This window comes from Hemitrygon akajei, chromosome 8 (genome assembly GCF_048418815.1).
Source record: "Hemitrygon akajei chromosome 8, sHemAka1.3, whole genome shotgun sequence".
In the NCBI taxonomy this organism is placed as follows: domain Eukaryota; kingdom Metazoa; phylum Chordata; class Chondrichthyes; order Myliobatiformes; family Dasyatidae; genus Hemitrygon; species Hemitrygon akajei.
In genome coordinates this window covers 53,857,658-53,880,862 of record NC_133131.1, presented here as the reverse complement: position 1 = coordinate 53,880,862, position 23,205 = coordinate 53,857,658, and the positions used below count along the sequence as shown (strand labels likewise).

The following is a 23,205-nucleotide window of genomic DNA, read 5'->3' as shown; positions in this document are numbered from 1 at the left end:
GGAGCCCAGGTCGTTGGGTGTATTTAAGGCAGAGCTGAGTAGGTTCTTGTTTGGTCACGTATCAAAGGTTATGGGGAGAAGGCTCAGGAGTGGGGCTGAGGAGGGGACTAAAGGATCAGCCATGAATAAATGGCAGAGCAGACTTGACAGGCCAAATGTCCTAATTCTACTCCTATGTCTTATGGTCATATGTTTCACAAACAGCACAGGCCCCAGCACTAATCCTTGTAGAAGGCCACTGTTCACAGACCTCCAGTCAAAATAACACCCCTGTTGGATGGTCCTGTATGAGTTCATACAGTCAAAATGACACCCCTGTTGGATGGTCTTGTATGATTTCATACAGTCAAAATGACACACCTATTAGATGGTCCTGTATGATTTCATACAGTCAAAATGACACCCCTGTTGGATGGTCTTGTATGATTTCATACAGTCAAAATGACACACCTATTAGATGGTCCTGTATGATTTCATACAGTCAAAATGACACCCCTGTTGGATGGTCCTGTATGATTTCATACAGTCAAAATGACACCCCTGTTGGATGGTCCTGTATGATTTCATACAGTCAAAATGACACCCCTGTTGGATGGTCCTGTATGAGTTCATACAGTCAAAATGACACCCCTGTTGGATGGTCCTGTATGATTTCATACAGTCAAAATGACACCCCTGTTGGATGGTCCTGTATGATTTCATACAGTCAAAATGACACCCCTGTTGGATGGTCCTGTATGATTTCATACAGTCAAAATGACACCCCTGTTGGATGGTCCTGTATGAGTTCATACAGTCAAAATGACACCCCTGTTGGATGGTCCTGTATGATTTCATACAGTCAAAATGACACCCCTGTTGGATGGTCCTGTATGAGTTCATACAGTCAAAATGAGACCCCTGTTGATGGTCTTGTATGATTTCATACAGTCAAAATGACACCCCTGTTGGATGGTCCTGTATGAGTTCATACAGTCAAAATGAGACCCCTGTTGGATGGTCCTGTATGATTTCATACAGTCAAAATGACACCCCTGTTGGATGGTCCTGTATGAGTTCATACAGTCAAAATGAGACCCCTGTTGGATGGTCCTGTATGATTTCATACAGTCAAAATGACACCCCTGTTGGATGGTCCTGTATGAGTTCATACAGTCAAAATGAGACCCCTGTTGATGGTCTTGTATGATTTCATACAGTCAAAATGACACCCCTGTTGGATGGTCCTGTATGAGTTCATACAGTCAAAATGAGACCCCTGTTGGATGGTCTTGTATGATTTCATACAGTCAAAATGACACCCCTGTTGGATGGTCCTGTATGAGTTCATACAGTCAAAATGACACCCCTGTTGGATGGTCTTGTATGATTTCATACAGTCAAAATGACACCCCTATTAGATGGTCCTGTATGATTTCATACAGTCAAAATGACACCCCTGTTGGATGGTCCTGTATGATTTCATACAGTCAAAATGACACCCCTGTTGGATGGTCCTGTATGATTTCATACAGTCAAAATGACACCCCTGTTGGATGGTCCTGTATGAGTTCATACAGTCAAAATGACACCCCTGTTGGATGGTCCTGTATGAGTTCATACAGTCAAAATGACACCCCTGTTGGATGGTCCTGTATGAGTTCATACAGTCAAAATGACACCCCTGTTGGATGGTCTTGTATGATTTCATACAGTCAAAATGACACACCTATTAGATGGTCCTGTATGATTTCATACAGTCAAAATGACACACCTATTAGATGGTCCTGTATGATTTCATACAGTCAAAATGACACCCCTGTTGGATGGTCCTGTATGATTTCATACAGTCAAAATGACACCCCTGTTGGATGGTCCTGTATGATTTCATACAGTCAAAATGACACCCCTGTTGGATGGTCCTGTATGAGTTCATACAGTCAAAATGACACCCCTGTTGGATGGTCCTGTATGATTTCATACAGTCAAAATGACACCCCTGTTGGATGGTCCTGTATGAGTTCATACAGTCAAAATGACACCCCTGTTGGATGGTCCTGTATGAGTTCATACAGTCAAAATGACACCCCTGTTGGATGGTCTTGTATGATTTCATACAGTCAAAATGACACCCCTGTTGGATGGTCCTGTATGAGTTCATACAGTCAAAATGACACCCCTGTTGGATGGTCTTGTATGATTTCATACAGTCAAAATGACACCCCTATTAGATGGTCCTGTATGAGTTCATACAGTCAAAATGACACCCCTGTTGGATGTTCCTGTATGAGTTCATACAGTCAAAATGACACCCCTGTTGGATGGTCCTGTATGAGTTCATACAGTCAAACTGACACCCCTGTTGGATGGTCCTGTATGAGTTCATACAGTCAAAATGACACCCCTGTTGGATGGTCCTGTATGAGTTCATACAGTCAAAATGACACCCCTGTTGGATGGTCCTGTATGAGTTCATACAGTCAAACTGACACCCCTGTTGGATGGTCCTGTATGAGTTCATACAGTCAAAATGACACCCCTGTTGGATGGTCCTGTATGATTTCATACAGTCAAAATGACACCCCTGTTGAATGGTCCTGTATGAGTTCATACAGTCAAAATGACACCCCTGTTGGATGGTCCTGTATGATTTCATACAGTCAAAATGACACCCCTGTTGGATGGTCCTGTATGATTTCATACAGTCAAAATGACACCCCTGTTGGATGGTCCTGTATGAGTTCATACAGTCAAAATGACACCCCTGTTGGATGGTCCTGTATGAGTTCATACAGTCAAAATGACACCCCTGTTGGATGGTCCTGTATGAGTTCATACAGTCAAAATGACACCCCTGTTGGATGGTCGTGTATGAGTTCAGCTTCCTATACCTTACATTTGCTTCCTTTTTCTTTTGACTAATTTTTTCAACATCTGTGCCCTCAAAACTTCATCACAAGAACATGTTGGTCATGGATTCTGACCAGCTGATCCTTAAAAAACTCCCACGTCTGATTGAATTTATTCAATAAACCCACAGCTAATCTACTCTTACCAGCTCCCACCTACCACCTAGGAGTAAATAGCCTTCCTTCCCCTCCTCCCCCCCCCCCCCCCACAGTTAATACATTCCCCCACTGTCCTATGGTATCATTACTATAGTTATCGTAGAACTTACTGAGTTGTGATTACTTTCGGAGTTATGAGTTATGATTACAAAATGCTGTTCTACTGTAACAGATCATCTGGCCAGGCTCATTTCCAAATACAGACTCTAGTGTACAACCTTCCCTGGTTGGGCTATTTGCATGCTGTGAGTAGAAGTTTTTCTGGAAGCACCTAACAATTCTGCCATGAAGGGAGTCCCAGTCAATATTGAAAAAATAATTACCTACTTCAGCAACCCTGTTGCTTTCATGACTTTCCATTATCTGCCCACTTGCCTATGTGCAATGAAGCAGTTCAGTGAGTTGCTACTAAAGACAAATGTTGATGATGCCACATAATATTTCCAGATCACTCACCTCACTCAGGAATACAGGTACCTTCAGTCGGTTTGGACCCTTTGATGTATGGTGACAATTTACTGTCCAGGCTTAGAATGAAGACAGCAGCCTGCCCTCACTTCATGTTCCTGAACATCACTCTGCCTCTCCCTGTCACTCCACCAATAACTCTGCTTCTCTCTCTGCTGTCCTCTGCCTCTCTGTTCCCTCACTCTGCTTCCCTTATTCTGCCCCATCACACCGCATCCCTCACTCTGCCCCCTTCCTGTCCTTACGCTCCTGCTCACACTGACCCCCTCTCTCCATCCACCCCCTCACTGTGTCCCCCTCCCTCCAGCCCCCTCTCCTCACACCCCCTCCCTTCAGCCCTCGCTCTCTCTCTCTCCACCCTTTTTCTCTGCTCCCTTCCGACCCACTCACTCCACCCTCTGCATTCTCTGCCCCCTTTCTCTCCCCTTCTCTCTCTCATTATGCTTCCCTTCTTTTCTCTCTCTCTCTCTCTCTCCCTCCCTCCCTCCCTCTCTCTCTCTCCCTCCCTCTCTCTCTCCCTCCCTCCCCCCCCCTCTCCCTCTCTGTCTCTCTCTCTCACATGGTCTTGTTTCTCAAAAACTATACACCTGCAGACCCTTTACCCAAATATCCCATGGAATGTGTACTTTTGAAACCTATCACTTCTTTTTTGTTAATTATTCGGCTTGTGTGACCCTTGTTGTGAAATGTGTTCACTGTACTCACTCTGGTTTCTAGGAGCGCCAGCGCAGGTACCTGAGCCTCAGCCCCTGGGACAAGGCCACCCTTAGCATGGTGAGTATGATCCACAACTGCTTTTCAAATCAGGGAACTCTTGCATTCTGATCACTGTCTGAGTTTCTTCTTTATCCAAGGGCCGCATCATCCTGTCAAGCAAATTGGCTCGGACCATTGCCTTTTTCTATACTCTGCTGCTGCACTGCCTTGTCTTCCTTGTGAGTAGATTCTAACTTCACATGCTTTCTGGGATGTTACAGGAAGTTGTTCACATGTTTATAGGATTTGATGGGAAAGCAAGTGGATGATATTGGCCCGGACTTTATTAAGGGATTTGATAAGGTTCCTCAGGATAGGTTGGACAAGAAGATAAAGATGCATGGGATGCAGGGTATAGAAGACAGAGAGCAGGGGTTGGAAGGCTGTTATTCTAGCTGGAGGTCTGTGATTAATGATTTTCCATAGAGATCGTGTCTTCAATTGTATGTCAATGAATATGTAGAATGGTGGATGGGCAAACTTGTGGTTGTCACAAGATATGGTGGAGTTGTGGACAGTGTAAATGACTATCGGAGAACATATTGGGATATAAATCAGTTCCAGATATGGGCAGAGAATGGAGTTTAATTTGGGTGAGTGTGAGTATTGCACATTGGGAGGTCAAATGAAAAGAGAAAGTATAAAGGTAGTGGTAGACCCATCAATAGCACTGAGGTACAGAGGGATCTTGAAGTCTATGTCCAGAGTTCACTGAAAATGGCTACATGGGTGGACAAGGTGGTAACAGAGACTTTTCTTCATTGGTAGGGATGCTGAGTATAACAGTAAGGAAGTCAAGGTGCAGCTATATATAATGTAATTCAGAGCACACTTGGAATATTGTGTGCTGTTCTGATCGCCCCCGTTATAGAGAAGATATGGAGACTGTAAAGAGTGTGCAGAAAAAGTTTACCAGGTTGCTGTCTGATTAGAGGGGATGAGCTAGAAGTAAAGGTTGGACAAACTTGGATTGTTCTTCCCAGAGTGTCCGAGGCTAAGGGGAGACCCGATAGAGCTTTTTTTTTCATTTTGAGAGGCATAGATGTTGTACACAGAATCTTTTCCCCCAAGGTAGGAATGTCAAACACAAAACAATATACTTTCAAGATGGGATAGTTCAAAAGCGTGGTATTTTTTTTACACAGGGTGCAGGAAATGTGTTACAAGTGCTTTGTGGAAGCAGGCATTTTGGTAGAGTTTAAGGGGCTTTTAGATGGATGCATCAGTATGAACTGCAAGGGGGGATAATGGATGATGCTCAGGAAGAGACTACTGTACTTCATCTGAAGATTCAAGATTGTTCAATGTTATTTCCAGTACACAAGTGTAAAGAAGAACAAAATAATTGTAACTCCAGATCCAATGCAGCACAAAAAAACACAATGAGATAAAGGAACACAATAATAATAATAATAATAAAAAATCCACAATAAATATAAATACGTCAGATAGCTTATATGGAGAGATTGATAGTATGTCCATAAATTCACTGTACATAAAATTGTATCAAGATTGGCACAACGTTGTGGGGAAATGGCATGTCCAATGTTAGAACCATAATACATTGGAGCAGAATTAGGCCATTCATCCCATGAAGTCTGCTCCGCCATTCCATCATGGCTGATCCCAGATCCCACTCAGCTCCATACACCTGCCTTCTCATCATATCTTTTGATGCCCTAACTAATCAGGAAGTGATCAACTTCAACCTTAAATATACCCACAGAATTGGCCTCCACTGAGTCTGTGACAGAGCATTCCACAGATTCACTACTCTCTGTCTAAAAAAATTCTTCCTTACTTCTGTTCTAAAAGGTCACCACTCAATTTTGTACCCTCTAGTCAATACTCTCAACAAAGGAAACATCCTCTGTATATAAACATTTTGTAGTCCTTTCAACATTGGGTAGGTCTCAATGAGATTCCCCCCACATTCTTCTAAATTCTAGCGAGTACGTGCCCTGCCAAATGCTCCTGATACGTCAACCCCGTCATTTCTGGAATCATCCTTGTGAACCTCCTGTAGACTCTCTCCGATGACAATACATTCTTTCTGGGACATAGGGCCCAAAATTGTTGACAATACTCCCCTTGCTTTTATATTCTATACCCCTTGAAATAAATGCCACATTACCACAGACTGAATCTCCTGGGAGTCCTGTATGAAGACTCCTAAGACCTTGTGCAGCTCTGATGTTTGAATTTTCTCCCCATTTTGATAATTTTGTTCCTTTTGCCAAAACGCATTATCATACATTTCTCAACACTGTATTCCATCTGCCACTTTTTCCCCATTCTTCCAATTTGTCTAAATCCTGCTACAATTGCATTGTGTCCTTAGCACTACCTACCCCTCCACCTATCTTTGTATCAGCTGTAAATTTTGCCACAAAGCCATCAATTCCATTACCTAAATCATTGACAAACAATATAAAAGGTAGCGGCCTAATACAAATCCTTGAGGAACACCGCTAGTCACTGGCAGCCAACCAGAAAAGGCCTTTTTATTCCCACTTGCTGCCTCCTACCTGTCAGCCATTCCTCTATCTATGCCAGTAGTTTTACTGTAACGCCATGGGATTTTATCTTGTTAAGCAGCCTCATGTGTGGCACCTCATCAAATGCCTTCTGAAAATCTAAGTAAATGACATGCACTTTGTCCACCCTGCAGATTACTTCCTCGAAGAACTCTAAACAGATTCGTCAGGCAAAATTTCCCATTTGATTTATTTTATCATTAAGCTCCAAGTATCCCGAAACATCATCCTTAATAATAGACTCCAACACTTTCCCAACCACTGTAGTTAGGCTAACTGGCCTATAATTTCCTTTCTTTTGCCTTCCTCCCTTCTTAAAGAGTGGGGTAGGTGACATTTGCAATTTTCCAGTCCTCCGAGACCACGCCAGAATCATGTGATTTTTGAAAGATCATGACCAATGCGTCTGTTATCTCTTCAGCAAACTCTCTCAGGACTTGGAGATGTAGTCCTTCTGGTCCAAGTGACTTATTGACTTTAAGACCTTTGAGTTTGCCGAGCACTTTTTCCTTTGTAATAGCAATGGTACTTACTCCCGCTCCCTGACACTCTCAGTCCTCTGACATACTGATAGTATCTTCCACAGTAAAGGCTGAAGCAAAGTACTTATTAAGTTCATCTGCCATTTCTTTGTCCCCCACTACTACCTCAGCAGCATCATTTACCAGTGATCTGATATCAACTCTCACCTCCCTTTTACTCTTAATATAACTGGAAAATCTTCTAATATTCTGCTTTAGATTATTGGCTAGTTTGCCCTCATATTTCATTTTTTCCCTTTTTTTTAGTTGCCTTTTGTTAGATTTTAAAGGCTGCTCAATCATCCAACTTCCCACTCACTTTTGCTACCTTATATGCCTTTTCCTTGGCTGTTATGCATTCCTTACTTACCTTGTCAGCCATAGTTGCCTACCCCTGCCATTTGAGAACTTCTCCCTTAGGGACATAACTTTCTTGAGCCTTGTGAACTATTCCCAGAAACCTCAACCACCTCTGCTGTACTGTCATCCCCGCCAGTATCCTCCTCCAATCCAACTGGGCAAGCTCCTCTCTCACGCCTCTTGTAATTCCCTTTATTCCATTGTGCTACCAATACATGTGAGTATCAGTAATTGGGTTTCTCCCTCTCCAATTGCAGAATGAATTCAATCATATTATGATCACTGCCTACTAAGGGTTCCTTTACGTTAATCTCCCTAATAAGATCTGGGTTATTACACATCCCAATCTAAGATAGCCTTTCCCCAAACAGCAAAAGCTGCTCTGAAAAGCCAGCTCATAAGCATTCAACAAATTCCCCCTGTTGCAATCTGCCAGCAACCTGATTTTATAGCCATATAACAATTACAGCAAGGAAACAGGCCATCTCGACCCTTCTAGTCCGTGCCAAACGCTTACTCTCACCTAATCCCACTGACCCGCACTCAGCCCATAACCCTTCATTCTTTTCCTGTCCATATACCTATCCAATTTTGCTTTAAATGACAATACCGAACCTGCCTCTACCACTTCTACTGGAAGCTCATTCCACACAGCTACCACTCTCTGAGTAAAGGAATTCCCCCTCGTGTTACCCTTAAACTTTTGCCCCCAAGTCTCAACTCATGTCCTCTTGTTTGAATCTCCCCTACTCTCAATGGAAAAAGCCTATCCACGTCAACTCTATCTATCCCCGTCATAATTTTAAATACCTCGATCAAGTCCCCCCTCAACCTTCTACGCTCCAAAGAATAAAGACCTAACTTGTTCAATCTTTCCCTGTATCTTAGGTGCTGAAACCCAGGTAACATTCTAGTAAATCTTCTCTGTACTCTCTCTATTTTGTTGACATCTTTCCTATAATCTGGTGACCAGAACTGTACACAATACTCCAAATTCGGCCTTACCAATGCCTTGTACAATTTTAACATTACATCCCAACTCCTATACTCAATGCTCTGATTTATAAAGGCCAGCATACCAAAAGCTTTCTTAACCACCCTATCCACATGAGATTCCACCTTCAGGGAACTATGCACCATTATTCCTAGATCACTCTGTTCTACTGCATTCTTCAGTGCCCTACTATTTACCATGTATGTCCTATTTGGACTATTCCTGCCAAAATGTAGCACCTCACACTTATCAGCATTAAACTCCATCTGCCATTGCTCAGCCCACTCTTCTAACTGGCCTAAATCTCTCTGCAAACTTTGAAAACCTACTTCATTATCCACAACGCCACCTACCTTAGTATCATCTGCATACTTACTAATCCAATTTACCACCCCATCATCCAGATCATTAATGTATATAACAAACAATATTGGACCCAGTACAGATCCCTGAGGCACACCACTAGTCACCGGCCTCCAACCTGACAAACAGTTATCCACCACTACTCTCTGGCATCTCCCCTCTAGCCACTGTTGAATCCATTTTACTACTTCAATATTAATACCTAACGATTGAACCTTCCTAACTAACCTTGTCAAAGGCCTTACTGAAGTCCATATAGACAACATCCACTGCTTTACCCTCGTCAACTTTCCTCGTAATCTCTTCAAAAAATTCACTAAGATTTGTCAAACATGACCTTCCACGCACAAATCCATGTTGACTGTACCTAATCAGACCCTGTCTATCCAGATAATTATAAATATCATCTTTAAGAATACTTTCCATTAATTTACCCACCACTGACGTCAAACTGACAGGCCTATAATTGCTAGGTTTACTCCTAGAACCCTTTTTAAACAATGGAACCCTTTTAAAACAATGGAACCATATGAGCAATACGCCAATCCTCCAGCACCATCCCTGTTTCTAATGACATTTGAAATATTTCTGTCAGAGCCCCTGCTATTTCTACACTAACCTCCCTCAAGGTCCTAGGGAATATCCTGTCAGGACCCAGAGATTTATCCACTTTTATATTCCTTAAAAGCGCTAGTACTTCCTCCTCTTTAATCGTCATAGTTTCCATAACTTCCCTATTTGTTTCCCTTACCTTACACAATTCAATATCCTTCTCCTTAGTGAACACCAAAAAAAAGAAATTGTTCAAAATCTCCCCCATCTCTTTCGGCTCCACACATAGCTGTCCACTCTGATTCTCTAAGGGACCAATTTTATCCCTCACTATCCTTTTGCTATTAATATAACTGTAGAAACTCTTTGGATTTATTTTCACCTTACTTGCCAAAGCAACCTCATATCTTCTTTTAGCTTTTCTAATTTCTTTCTTAAGGTTCTTCTTACATTCTTTCTATTCCTTGATCACCTCATTTACTCCATGCTGCCTATATTTATTATAGATAGCTCTCTTTTTCCTAACCAAGTTTCCAATATCCCTTGAAAACCATGGCTCTCTCAAACTTTTAACCTTTCAACCTAACAGGAACATAAGGATTCTGTCCCTTCAAAATTTCACCTTTAAATGACTGCCATTTCTCGGTTACATCCTTCCCATAAAACAGATTGTCCCAGTCCACTCCTTCTAAATCCTTTTGCATCGCCTCAAAGTTAGCCTTTCTCCAATCAAAAATCTCAACCCTGGGTCCAGTCCTATCCTTCTCCATAATTATATTGAAACTAATGGTATTGTGGTCACTGGACCCGAAGTGCTCCCCAACACATACCTCCGTCACCTGACCTATTTCATTCCCTAACAGAAGATCCAACACTGTCCCTTCTCTAGTTGGTACCTCTATGTATTGCTGCAAAAAACTATCCTGCACACAATTTACAAACTCCAAACCATCCATCCCTTTTACAGAATGGGCTTCCCAGTCTATGTGTGGAAAATTCAAATCTCCCACAATCACAACCCTGTGCTTACTACAAATATCTGCTATCTCCTTACAAATTTGTTCCTCCAATTCTCGCTCCCCATTAGGTGGTCTATAATACACCCCTATAAGTGTTACTACACCTTTCCCATTCCTCAATTCCACCCAAATAGTCTCCATAGACGGCCCCTCTAATCTATCCTGCCAGAGCACTGCTGTAATATTTTCTCTGACAAGCAACGCAATACCTCCCCCTCTTGTCCCTCTGATTCTATCACACCTGAAGCAACAAAATCCAGGAATATTCAGTTGCCAATCACACCCCTCCTGCAACCATGTTTCACTAATAGCTACAACATCATATTTCCAGGTATCAATCCATGCTCTAAGCTCATCCACCTTTCTTACAATGCTCCTAGCATTAACATAAATGCATTTAAGAAATTCTCCACCTCTTCCTTTCTGTTTATCTCTAACAGTACAAAGAACTTCACTGTCTTCTTTTTCTTCCTTCTCCCATACATTTGTTCCTAAACTCTCATTCCCCTCCCCCCTCATATCTAGTTTAAATCCACTGGAGCCTCTCTAGCAAACCTACCTGCAAGAATATTTGTCCCCCTCCAGTTCAGATGCAAACCGTCCCGCTGGAACAGGTACCACCTTGCCTGGAAAACTGCCCAATTATCTATAAATCTGAAGCCCTCCCTCCTGCACCATGTCTTCAGCCACGTGTTGATCTGCACTATCTTACTATTTCTAAACCCACCTGCACGTGGTACTGGTAGCAATCCTGAGATTGCTATCCTGGAGGTCCTGCCCTTTAACTTGGCACCTAACTCCCTAAACTTACATTTCAGGACCGCCTCACTCTTCCTTCCCACGTCATTGGTCTCTACATGAACCACGACATCCGGCTGCTCACCCTCCCTCGTGAGAATACTGAGAACTCGATCAGAGATATCGCGGACCCTGGCACCAGGGAGGCAACAGACCATCCGGGTTTCTCGATCTCTTCCACAGAACCTCCTATCTGTCCCCCTAACTATCGAACCCCCTATCACTACTGCTCTCCTCTTTTCCTTCCTTCCCTTCTGAGCTGAGGGTCCAGTCTCGGTGCCAGAGACGCAACCACTGCAACTTGTCCCCATCAACAGTATCCAAAACAGTATACTTATTGTTGATGGGAACGGCCACACAGGTGCTCTGCTCTTCCCGTCTATTCCCCTTCCCTCTCCTGACAGTCACGAAACTCCTGTCTATTTCTGCCTCTGCCTCCCGAATGATCCAAAGTTCATCCAGCTCCAGCTCCAGTTCCCTAACACGGTTTGTCAGGAGCTGCAGCTGGATGCACCTTTCGCAGGAGTAGTCATCAGGGACAGCAGTGCTCGCCCTGTCTTCCCACATACTGCAAATGGAGCACTCAACTGCCCTAACTGCTGCCTCCATTAACCTACTCCTAATCTAATTAGATTAATTAAACAAGCTTACCCGGCCTTACCTCACCTGGAGTGAAGCTCGTACTCAGCCTCTGCTCGCTATTTAAGTTCTCCAGCTGCTTCACGGGCCGACTGTCACGCGCTTCTGCAGTTGTGCCCCGTTCAAACCTCGCCTCTGCCTGTTCTGGCCAAAGCCTGATTGAGCCAAAGCCGACCCACTCTGCCTCAGTCCACTCCGGCGATGGCTGCTGTATATGGTGGACTTTCTTTTTAAACCTTTGGCACGCTACGTCATGCACCTGCGCAGTCTAGCCACTTTGCCGTGAATCAGTTTAAAAAAAACAGCTTCTCTCCGAGCTGCTTTTACCTCTTCCCTCTCCGCCTCTTGCTGCGATTTAAAATTATCTCAGAAACCACAGTGGAGACTGTCCCATTTATCTCAGATACCCTGAGATTCTCAGATTTCAGAATCTCAGATTTTCACAAACCCCTTGCATATTTGATATGCCTCATTACAATTTTGACATTACTCTTATCAGATACCTTTTCCTGTTCTCTTTGCAATCTGAACCCCACACCTTGGCTACTATTTGGAGGCCTATATACAGTATAATTCCCATAATGTTCCTTTTTTTCCTTGCAGCTTCTTAACTCCATCCACAAAGATTCAGCAATCTCTGACCTTATGTCACCTCTTTCTAAAGATATAATTCTATTTCTTTCCAGCAGACCTACACCACCGCCTATGCCTTCCTGTCTGTCCTTCCGATACAAAGTATATCCTTTGATGTTAAACTCCCAGCTATGACTCTGTGATGCCCACAACATCATACTTACCAATCTCTAATTGTGCCACGAGTTCATCCAACTTATTCTGAATGCTACAGGCATTTAAGTACAGCAGCTTCAGTCCTGCATTCTTCGCCCTTTTGAATATGGCTTCTGTGGTATAATTTAACTTTTTGCTCTGTCTGCATTTGAGCCTTATAAAGTCTCAGCATTAAATCATTGCTTTTATATTCTAGTCTTCTGAAAGTGAATTTTAACATTGAATTTGCCTTCCTCACCTCCAACTCAACCTATAAGTTAACCTCCAGGGGATCCTGCACGAGGCCTCCTAAGACCCTTTACACCTCAGATTTTTGAATTTTCTCCCCGTTTAGAAATAACCATATAACAATTACAGGACGGAAACAGGCCATCTCGGCCCTTCTAGTCTGTGCCAAACGCTTACTCTCACCTAGTCCTACCGGCCTGCACTCAGCCCGTAACCCTCCATTCCTTTCCTGTCCATATACCTATCCAATTTTACTTTAAATGACAATATCGAACCTGCCTCTACCACTTCTACTATAGTCTACCCTTTTTTGAGGATAGTGTTGATGAAGAAGTATTTTAAAGGTGGGATGACACAACCATGGCTGACAAGAGAAATCAAAGTCAACATAAAAGCCAAAGAGAGGGCACATAATAGAGCAAAAATTAGTGGGAATTTAAAAATCGGGAAGCTTTTAGAAATCAACAGGAGGCAACTAAAAAAGTCATAAAGAAGCAAAAGATGGATTACGAAGGTAAGCTAGCCAGTAATATTAAAGAGGATACCAGAATTTTCTACAGATATATAAAATGTAAAAGAGGGGCAAGAGCAAACACGAGGAAATCTGCAGATGCTGGAAATTCAAACAACACACACAAAATGCTGGTTGAACACAGCAGGCCAGGCAACATCTATAAGGAGAAGCGCTGTCATCGTTTCGGGCCGAGACCCTTCGTCAGGACGTCCTTTCAGGAGGCTTTTGACAACGTGCCACACACAAGTCTGCCTAACAAGTTAAGAGCCCATCGTATTACAGGAAAGATTCTAGCATGGATAAAGCATTGGCTGATTGGCAGGGGGCAAAGAATGGGAATGAATGGAGCCTTTTCTGGTTGGCTGCCGGTGACTAATGGTGTTCCACAGGGGTCTGTGTTAGGACCAATTCTTTTTACATTATATGTCAATGATCTGGATGACAGAATTTATGGCTTTGTGGCCAAGTTTTCAGACGATACAAAGATAGGTGGAGGGGCAGATAGTGTTGCGGAAGTAGAGAGGAAGAAAGACTCAGGCAGAACAGGAGAATGGGCAAAGAAGTGGTGGATGGAATACAGTTTTGTGAAGTTTATGGTCATGTACTTTGGTAGAGGAAATTAAAGAGTAAACTATTTTTTAAATGGAGAGAAACTTAAAAAATAAGAGGTGCAAAGTGATTCCCTAAAGGTTGATTTGCAAATTGGTTCAGTGGTGAGGAAAGCAACTCCAATGTTAGCATTCATTTTGAGAGGACTAGAATAGAAAAGCAAGAATGTAATGTTGAGGACTTTTTTTACACACTGGTGAGGCCTCACTTAGAGTATTGTGAGCAGTTTTGGACCCCTTATCAAAGAAAGGATGTGCTGACGTTGGAGAGAGTTGAGAGGAGGTTCAGGAAAATAATTCTCAGATTGAAAGACGGGTCTTATGAGGTGCGTTTGATTGTTCTGGGCCAGTACTAACTGGAATTCAGAAGAATGGGAGGTGACTTCATTGAAACCCATCGAATGTTGAAAGTCCTCAAGAGAGTAGATATGGAGAGGATGGTTCCTATGTTGGGAGAGTCGAAGACCAGGGGACCTCAGAGTAGAGGGCCATCCTTTTAGAACGGAGATGAGGAGGAACTTTTTTTAGCCAGAGAGTGGTGAATCTGTGGAATTTGTTGCCACAGGCAGCTATAAGCACAAAGTTATTGGATATCTTTTAAGGCAGAAGTTGATAGTTTCTTGATTAGTCAGGGCATGAAAGGATACAGGGTCAGAGACTTGGGCTGTGTGGGAAAATGATGCAGCCGTAATGAAATGGTGGAGCAGACTCGATTGGCCAAATGGCCTAATTCTGCTCCAGTACCTTAAGGTCTTATGGAATGTTATTCCTTCTACCAATGTGCATGTCCATACACTTCCCGACCTTGCATTCCATCTGCCAATTCTTAGTTCATTCTCGTAATCTATCTAAGTCCTTGTGGAGACTCTCTCCTTCCTCAAATTACCTGCTCCTCCACCTACCTTCACATCATCTGCAAATTTGCAACAAAGCTATCAATTCTATCATTCAAATCATTGACATATGACGTAAATAGAATCGGTCCCAAAACAGATCTCCATGGAACACCACTCATCACCAGCAGCCTATTGGAAGAGGCTCCCTTTATTCCCACACTTTGCCTCCTGCCAATCAGCCTATGATCTATCCTGTAATACTATGGGCTGTTGTCTTGCTCAGCAGCTTCATGTGTGGCACCCCATCAAAGGCCTTGTGAATTCCAAATACACAACATCCATTGATTCTCCTTTGTCCTGCTTTTTATTTTAAAAGCATTCCAACAGATATGTCAGGCAAGATTTTCCCTTAAGGAAACCATGCTGAGTTTGGCCCATTTTATCATGTGCCTCCAAGTACCCTAAAACCACATCCTTAACAATTGAGTCCAACATCTTCCCAACTACTGAGGTCAGGCTAACTGGCGTATAGTTTACTTTCTTCTGCTTCCCTCCCTTCTTGAAGAGTGGAGTAACATTTGCAATTTTCTTGTCCTCCAGAACCATTCAAGAATCTATTGATTCTTGAAAGGTAATTACTAATGCCTCCACAATCTCTTCAGCCATCTTCAGACCTTTCAGCTTCCCAAGCACTTTCTCCCTAGTAATAGCAACTGCATTCACTTCTGCCCCCTGACACTTCTGAACATCTGGCATAGTGCTAGCTTCTTCCACAATGAAGACAGATGCAAAATACTTATTCAGCTCGTCCACCATTTCCTTGTTCCCATTACTACCTATTCAGTGGCATTTTCCAGCAGTCCAATATCTACTTTCACCTCTCCTTTACTCTTTATATATGTGAAAATACTGTTGGAATCCTCTTTGATAGTATTGACTAGCTTATTTTCATATTTCATCTTTTCACTCCTTATGGCTTTTTAGTTGCCTTCTGTCAATTTTTAAAAGCTTCCCAATCCTCTAACTTCCCACTAAATTTTGCTCCATTATATGCCCTTTCTTTTATTTTTATGTTGGCTTTGACTTCCCTTGTCAACCACGGTTGTGTTACGCTGTCTTTAGAATACTACTTCTTCTCTGGCATATCCTGCACCTTCCCAGTTCCTCCCAGAAACTTTAGCCAATGCTGCTCTTCTGTCATCTCTGCTAGTATCCCCTTCCAATCAGCTTTGGTCTGCTTCTATCTCTTGCCTCTGTAATTCCCTTTACTCCCCTGTAGTACTGATACGTCTGACTTTAGCTTTTCATGCTTAAATTACACTGAATTCTATCATGTTGTGTTCACTGCTTCCCAAGGGTTCCTTTACCTTCAACCTCCTAATCAGATTAAATTCATTACATGACACCCAATCTCTTAATGGGTTCAACCACAAACTGCTCTAAAAAAGCCATCTCATAGGTATTCTACAAATGATCTCTCTTAGGATCCAAAGTCAGCACCAACCTGACAGCATCTCCTCTTTTGCGCTGTGGGTATATTTTACAGCATCACAGTTCAGCCCTAAATTCTCCACATTCAATGACCTTCTCCATAGTAAACACAGACAAGGAGTTTTCATTTAGGATTTATAATAATCAGTGAACTCTTAGTGAAGTGACTGCTAATTGGGATTTATGTTTCCAGACTTTTCCCTATCACCAAGTTTACATCCCGTAGTTCCTTTGTTGATCCCTACATTTCTTTTTGAACAAGGGTGTAATGTTTGTGGTTTCCAATCCATATTCCTGATTGAGTCTATAAATGTGTTGAGGGGGGACTTGATAGAAGTATTTAAAATTATGTGGGGGATAGATAGAGTTGACGTGGATAGGCTTTTTCCATTGAGAGTAGGGGAGATTCAAACAAGAGGACATGAGTTGAGAGTTAAGGGGCAAAAGTTTAGGGGTAACACGAGGAGGAACTTCTTTACTCAGAGTGTGGTAGCTGTGTGGAATGAGCTTCCAGTAGAAGTGGTAGAGGCAGGTTTGATATTGTCATTTTTAAAAAATTGGATAGGTATATGGACAGGAAAGGAATGGAGGGTTATGGGCTGAGTGCAGGTCGGTGGGACTAGGTGAGAGTAAGCGTTCGGCACAGGCTAGAAGGGCCAAGATGGCCTGTTTCTGTGCTGTAGTTGTTATATGGTTATATATGGTTTTTAAGATTATGGCCTGCATCACTGCAGTTTGAAGTACTCCCTTAAAATATTGCCATTTAATATGTGTTGAGTTTCGTTCATAACTCTGAATTTCTCAGCTGAATGCCTTTATTTTACAGGTATTGTATAAGGTGGCTTGGAGTGAGAGCGTGGGCAGAGACTGTGTCGCCTATTGTGCTAAGAAGTGAGTATTGCATCAGAGGTATCCAAAACGGGAGTTTTCCCATCACAGCATGGTGCTTCCTTACTACAGGTTCACTCCAATTTTGGGCTGTTTTTCTCTGCAGTTCTCTTTGATTGTGATTGGAGGACAGCAGAAAGCGTGACATTGTATAAGTAAACAACTGTAGTAATTTCTAAGGTAAATCAGGTGCAGAATAGAAAGTTTTGTGCACCACAGTGGAAGGGGGGAGAATTTAAAGGAGGCAAATGGGAGCAGTTAGCACTTTTTGTGTGCCGCAATCCCGAGGACCAATTGAATTTGACACTTTGCAAGGACCAATAAAAAGAAGTTAAGTTTAAGCAGAGTGGCCATTGTTGGAGTGGCCCAGTATTGGAGTGGGGAGTTGAGACTGTGGCCATAGTAGGTTTTTTTTTTCATTATTTATTCTTTCTTAATTTCTATTGCACATTTAGAGTAGAGGTGGTGCCAGACAGGATAGTGAAATGTTCTTCTTGCGGGATGTGGGAAGGTAGAGAGACCACCTGATGACAACACCTGGAAGAAGTACATAGAGTGGCAACTTTTAACAGTCACTGTTGAGTAGCTGGAACTGGAACTGGATGAACTCCAGATCATTCAGGAGGCTGAGGGATTGATAGGGCAAAAAGGGAGGTAGTTACACCTAAACTGCAAGCCACAGGCATCTTGGTGATCGTCAGGAGGGGGATAGGGCACACAGTACAGAGTACCCCTGTGGCCATTCTTCTCAACAACAGGCATACCACTTTGGATACTGTTGGGGGGAAAGACCTAGCAGAGGAAAGCCACAGAGGTCCAGTCTCTGGAATCGAGACTTCCTTAGTGGCTCTGAAGGGGAGAAGAGACGAGCTATTGTAATAGAGATTTGTTGATTAGGAGAACAGAAAGGAAGTTCTGAAGATGAGAACAAGAATCCCAGATGGTTTGTTGCTTCCTGGGTGCCAGGGTCTGGGACATCACAGATTGAGTCCATAGCGTTCTTAAGCCAGAGGTCATGACTCACATCGGTACCAATGACGTGGATAGGAGGGTGAAAAGGTGCTGCAAAGTGAATTCAGGGAGTTAAGTGCTACATTAAGGGACGGGATCTCCAGTGATGTGATCTCAGTATTGCTACCCTTATAATATGCTAGTGAGGCCAGAAATAGGACGATCATACAGTTTAAAATGTGGCTAAGGAGTTGATGCAGGATGGAAGAATTCAGATTTTTGTATCATTGGGTTCTCTTCCAGGGAAGGTGAGACTAGAACAGAAAGGATGGTTTGCACCTGAACTGAAGGAGGACTAATATCCTAGCAGGAAGGTGTGCTGGCGCTACGGGGAGGATGTGGTGGTGGGTGCTTGGTGGTTTGAACTAGAGCTGCAGGGGGGTGGTAATCAGAGCACCAGGACAGATAAGACCATAAGACATAAGAGCAAAATTAAGCCATTCTGCCTATCAAGTCAACTCCCCATTCCATCATGGCTGATCCCGGATCCCACTCAACCCCATACACCTGCCTTCTCGCCATATCCTTTGATACCCAGACCAATCAAGAAGCAATCATCTTCCACCTTAAATATACCCAGGGATTTGGCCTCCACCGCCGTCTGTGGCAGAGCATTCCACAGATTCACAACTCTCTGGCTAAAAAAAACTCCTCCTTTCCTCTGTTCTAAAAGGTCATCCCTCAATTTTGAGGCTGTACCGTCTGGATCTGGATACCCCCACCATAGGAAACTTCCTCTCAACATCCACTTTATCTAGTCCTTTCAATGAGATTACCCCCGCCAGCTGCATCCTTCTAAATTCCTGTGAGTACAAGCCTAAGGCTGCCAAACCTTCTCATATGTTATCCCCTTCATTCCTGGAATTGTCTTTGTGAACCTGCTCTGGACTCTTTCCAATGATAACACATCCATTCTGAGATATGGGGCCCAAAACTGCTGACAATATTCCAAGTGTGGCCTGACTAGTGTCTTACAAAGCCTCAGCAATATCTCCTTGCTTTTATATTCTATTCCCCTTGAAATAAATGCCAACATTGCATTTGCCTTCTCTACCACAGATTCAAGATTCAAGATTCAAAAACTGTATTGTCATTCTAACCGTACATCAGCTCTGCAGGGCAGAATGAGACAGCATTTCCCAGGAGCAGCGCAATCATAACATAACAAACGCAACACTAAATAATAAACATAACAATAAATAGTAAAACACAACAGCCACATGTCAGTTAAAAACAAGTTATAACTGTCCAGTGCAAGTTAAAAGTGTCCAAAGCAGAGTCAGGTAGAGCAGCTATTTAGCAGTCTGACTGCCTGTGGGAGGAAGCTGTTTAGTAGCCTTGTGGTTTTAGTTTTGATGCTCCTGTAACGTTTACCTGATGGCAAAAGAACAAACAGTTCATGGAGAGGGTGTGAAGGGTCTTTAATGATGTATTGTGTCTTCTGGAGGCATCGACTCTGAAAGAGGTCTTGGACAGAAGGTAGGGAGACCCCAATAACCTTCTCTGCTCCCCTAACCACCCTCTGCAAAGCTTTTTTGTCGGCAGCACTGCAGCTGGAGTACCAGGTTGTGATGCAAAAGGTCAGCACACTCTCAACCACGCCTCTGTAGAATGTAGTTAAGATGTTAGTGGGGAGTGTTGCTTGTTTAAGCTTCCTCAGAAAGTGCAATCTCTGCTGGGCTCATTTCACAATCCCAGTGGTGTTCCTGGACCAGGTGAGATTGCCCGAGATCTGCACCCCAAGGAACTTGATGTTTTCCACTCTCTCCACTGTGGAGCCGCTGATGCTGAGGGGTGTGTGCTCAGGCTGAGACCGTCTGAAATCGATGATCATCTCCTTGGTTTTGGTGACATTAAGCATCAAGTTGTTGTCACGGCACCAGGTCTCTAGGTGTTTGACCTCCTTCCTGTACGTTGTTTCATCATTTTTGCTGATGAGCCCCACCACTGTGGTATCATCAGCAAATTTAATGATCAGGTTCTTCTTGAATCTGGTTGCACAGTCATGTGTTAGCAGTGTAAACAGCAATGGGCTAAGCACACAACCTTGTGGGGATCCAGTGCTCAGTGTGATGGAGTCAGAGATGTTCCTGCCAACACGGACTGACTGTGGTCTGTCTGCCAAGAAATCCAGAATCCAGCGACACATGGCAGTGTTAAGGCCAAGCGGCGACAGTTTCAACGTGTGAATTAACCTCCTGAGAGTCTTGCACAAGAACTGCTATGTCCCTCTGCACCTCTGATGTTTGAATTTTCTCCTCATTTAGATAATAGTCTGCACCATTGTTCCATTTACTAAAATACATTATCATACATTTCCCAACACTATTCCTGCTGCAATCACATTACTTCCTCAGCCTCCACCTATCATCATATCATCCGCAAACTTTTCTACAAAGCCATCAAACGATATGATTGACAAACAGTATGAAAAGTAGTGGTCCCAATACTGACCCCTGAGGAACACCACTAGTCACTGGCAGCCAACCAGAAAAGCCCCCCTTTATCGCCAATTGTTGCCCTCCGCCTGTCAGCCATTCCTCTATCCATGTCAGTATATTTACTGTAACACCATGGGATTTTATCTTATTAAGCAGCCTTAAGTGTGGCATCTTACCAAATGCCTTCTGAAGATCCAAGTAAATGACATCCACTGCCTCTCCTTTGTCCACCCTGCTTGTTACTTCCTCAAAGAACTCTGATAGATTTGTCTGCCAAGATTTCTCTTTACAAAAACCATGCTGACTTTGACATTTTATCATTAGGCTCCAAGTCCCCTGAAACCTCATCCTTAATAATAGACTCCAACACTTTCCCAAACACTGAGGTTAGGCTAACTGGCCTAGAAACCTCAACCACCTCTGCTGTCATCCCCGCCAGTATCCTCCTCCAATCCAACTGGGCAAGCTCCTCTCTCATGCCTCTGTAATTCCCTTTATTCCATTGTGCTACCGATACATGTGAGTATCGGTAATTGGGCTTCTCCCTCTCCCTTCTTAAAGAGTGGAGTGACATTTGCAATTTTCCAGTCCTCTGGGACCATGCCGGAATTGAGTGATTCTTGAAAGATCAGATCATGACCAATGTCTCCACTCTTTCTTCAGCAACCTCACTCAGGACTCTGGGATGTAATCCATCTGATCCAGGTGACATATCCACCTTAAGATCTTTGAGTTTACCTAGAACTTTTTCCTTTGTAATAGCAATGACACTTACTCCTGCTCCCTGACACTCATGGACCTCTGGCACATGCTTATGCCTTCTACAATGAAGACTGATGCAAAGTATCCATTAAGTTCATCTGCCATTTCCTTGTCCCCAATAGCTGCCTCACCGGCATCATTTTCCAGTAGTCCAATATCATATCTCACCTCCCTTTTACTCTTTATATAACTCAAAAAACTTTTGGTATCCTGCTTTATAACCCTCATGTTTCATCTTTTCCTTTCTTATAGCTTTTTTAGTTGCGTTTTGTTGGATTTTAAAAGCTTCGCAATCATCCTATTTCCCACAAGAAGAGCTGGTGGAACGCAGCAGGCCAGGCAGCATCTATAGGGAGAAGTACTGTCGACGTTTCGGGCTGAGTCCTGCTGAAGGGTCTCGGCCCGAAACGTCGACAGCGCTTCTCCCTATAGATGCTGCCTGGCCTGCTGTGTTCCACCAGCATTTTGTGTATGTTGCTTGAATTTCCAGCATCTGCAGATTTCCTTGTGTTTGCATCCTATTTCCCACTCATTTTTGCTACATTATACGCCTTCTCCTTGGCTTTTATGTAGTCCTTAACTCCTCTTGTCAGCCATGGTTACCTACTCCTACCATTTGAGAACTTCTTCCTCTGTAGGTTATATCTATCCTGAACCTTGTGTATTATTCACAGAAACTTCAGCCATCTCTACTCTGCCATCATCCCTGCTGGTATCCTCCAATCCACCTCGGCACGTTCCTTTCTCATGCCTCTGTGACTCCCCTTATTCCATTGTGATACTGAAACATGGGTCTTTCTTCTTCCTCTCAAGTTGCAGTATGAATTCAATTGCATTATGATCACTGCCTTCTAAGGGTTCCTTTACATTAAGCTTCGTAATAAGATCTGGGTTATTACACAACCCAATCGAAGATAGCCTTTCCCCGAATAGCACAAGCTACTCTGAAAAGCCATCTCATAGAAATTGAACAAATTCTTTCTCTTGCAATTCGCCACCAACTTGATTTTCACAATTCCCTTGCATATTCCATTACAAATATGACATTACCTGTATTACATGCCTTTTCCAGCTCCTTTTGCAATCTCAACCCCACATCTTGGTTATTATTTGGAGGCTAATATATAATTCTCATAATTTTTTTTACCCTTCCAGCTTCTTAACTTCACCCGCAAAGAGTCAATATTCTCTGATCCTATGTCACCGCTTTCTAAAGATATACTTCCAACACTTACCACCAAGGCCACACCATCTCCTGCCTGTCCTTTCAATAAAAATGTAGACATTTTTTTAATGAAGAAAAAATTCAAAAATTTGAGGTGTAAAGGGAATTAGGAGTCCTCATGCCGGATTCCTTAAAGGTTAATTTTCAGGTTGAGTGGGTGGTGAGGAAGGCAACTGTAATGTTAGCTTTCATTTTGAGAGGACTAGATTTAAAAGCAAACATGTATACTGAGGCTTTATAAGCCACTGATGAGGCCTCAGTTGTAGTATTGTGAGCAGTTTTGGGCCTATCTAAGAAAGGATGTGGACATTGGAGAGGGTTCAAAGGAGGTTACTGAAAATGATTCTGGGATTGAAAA

At 43.0% G+C, this 23,205-nt stretch overlaps 1 protein-coding gene across 1 annotated transcript in view; it reads left to right on the top strand.

Annotated features, from left to right (window-relative positions):
• LOC140731911 (protein CASP-like) overlaps positions 1-23,205 on the top strand; it is a 725,429-nt gene that overhangs the window by 688,121 nt on the left and 14,103 nt on the right. Inside the window, exons 20-22 of the mRNA XM_073053890.1 lie at positions 4,233-4,289; positions 4,370-4,450; positions 17,347-17,411. Coding sequence (XP_072909991.1) covers positions 4,233-4,289; positions 4,370-4,450; positions 17,347-17,411 — 203 coding nt within the window. The remainder of the gene's footprint in view (positions 1-4,232; positions 4,290-4,369; positions 4,451-17,346; positions 17,412-23,205) is intronic.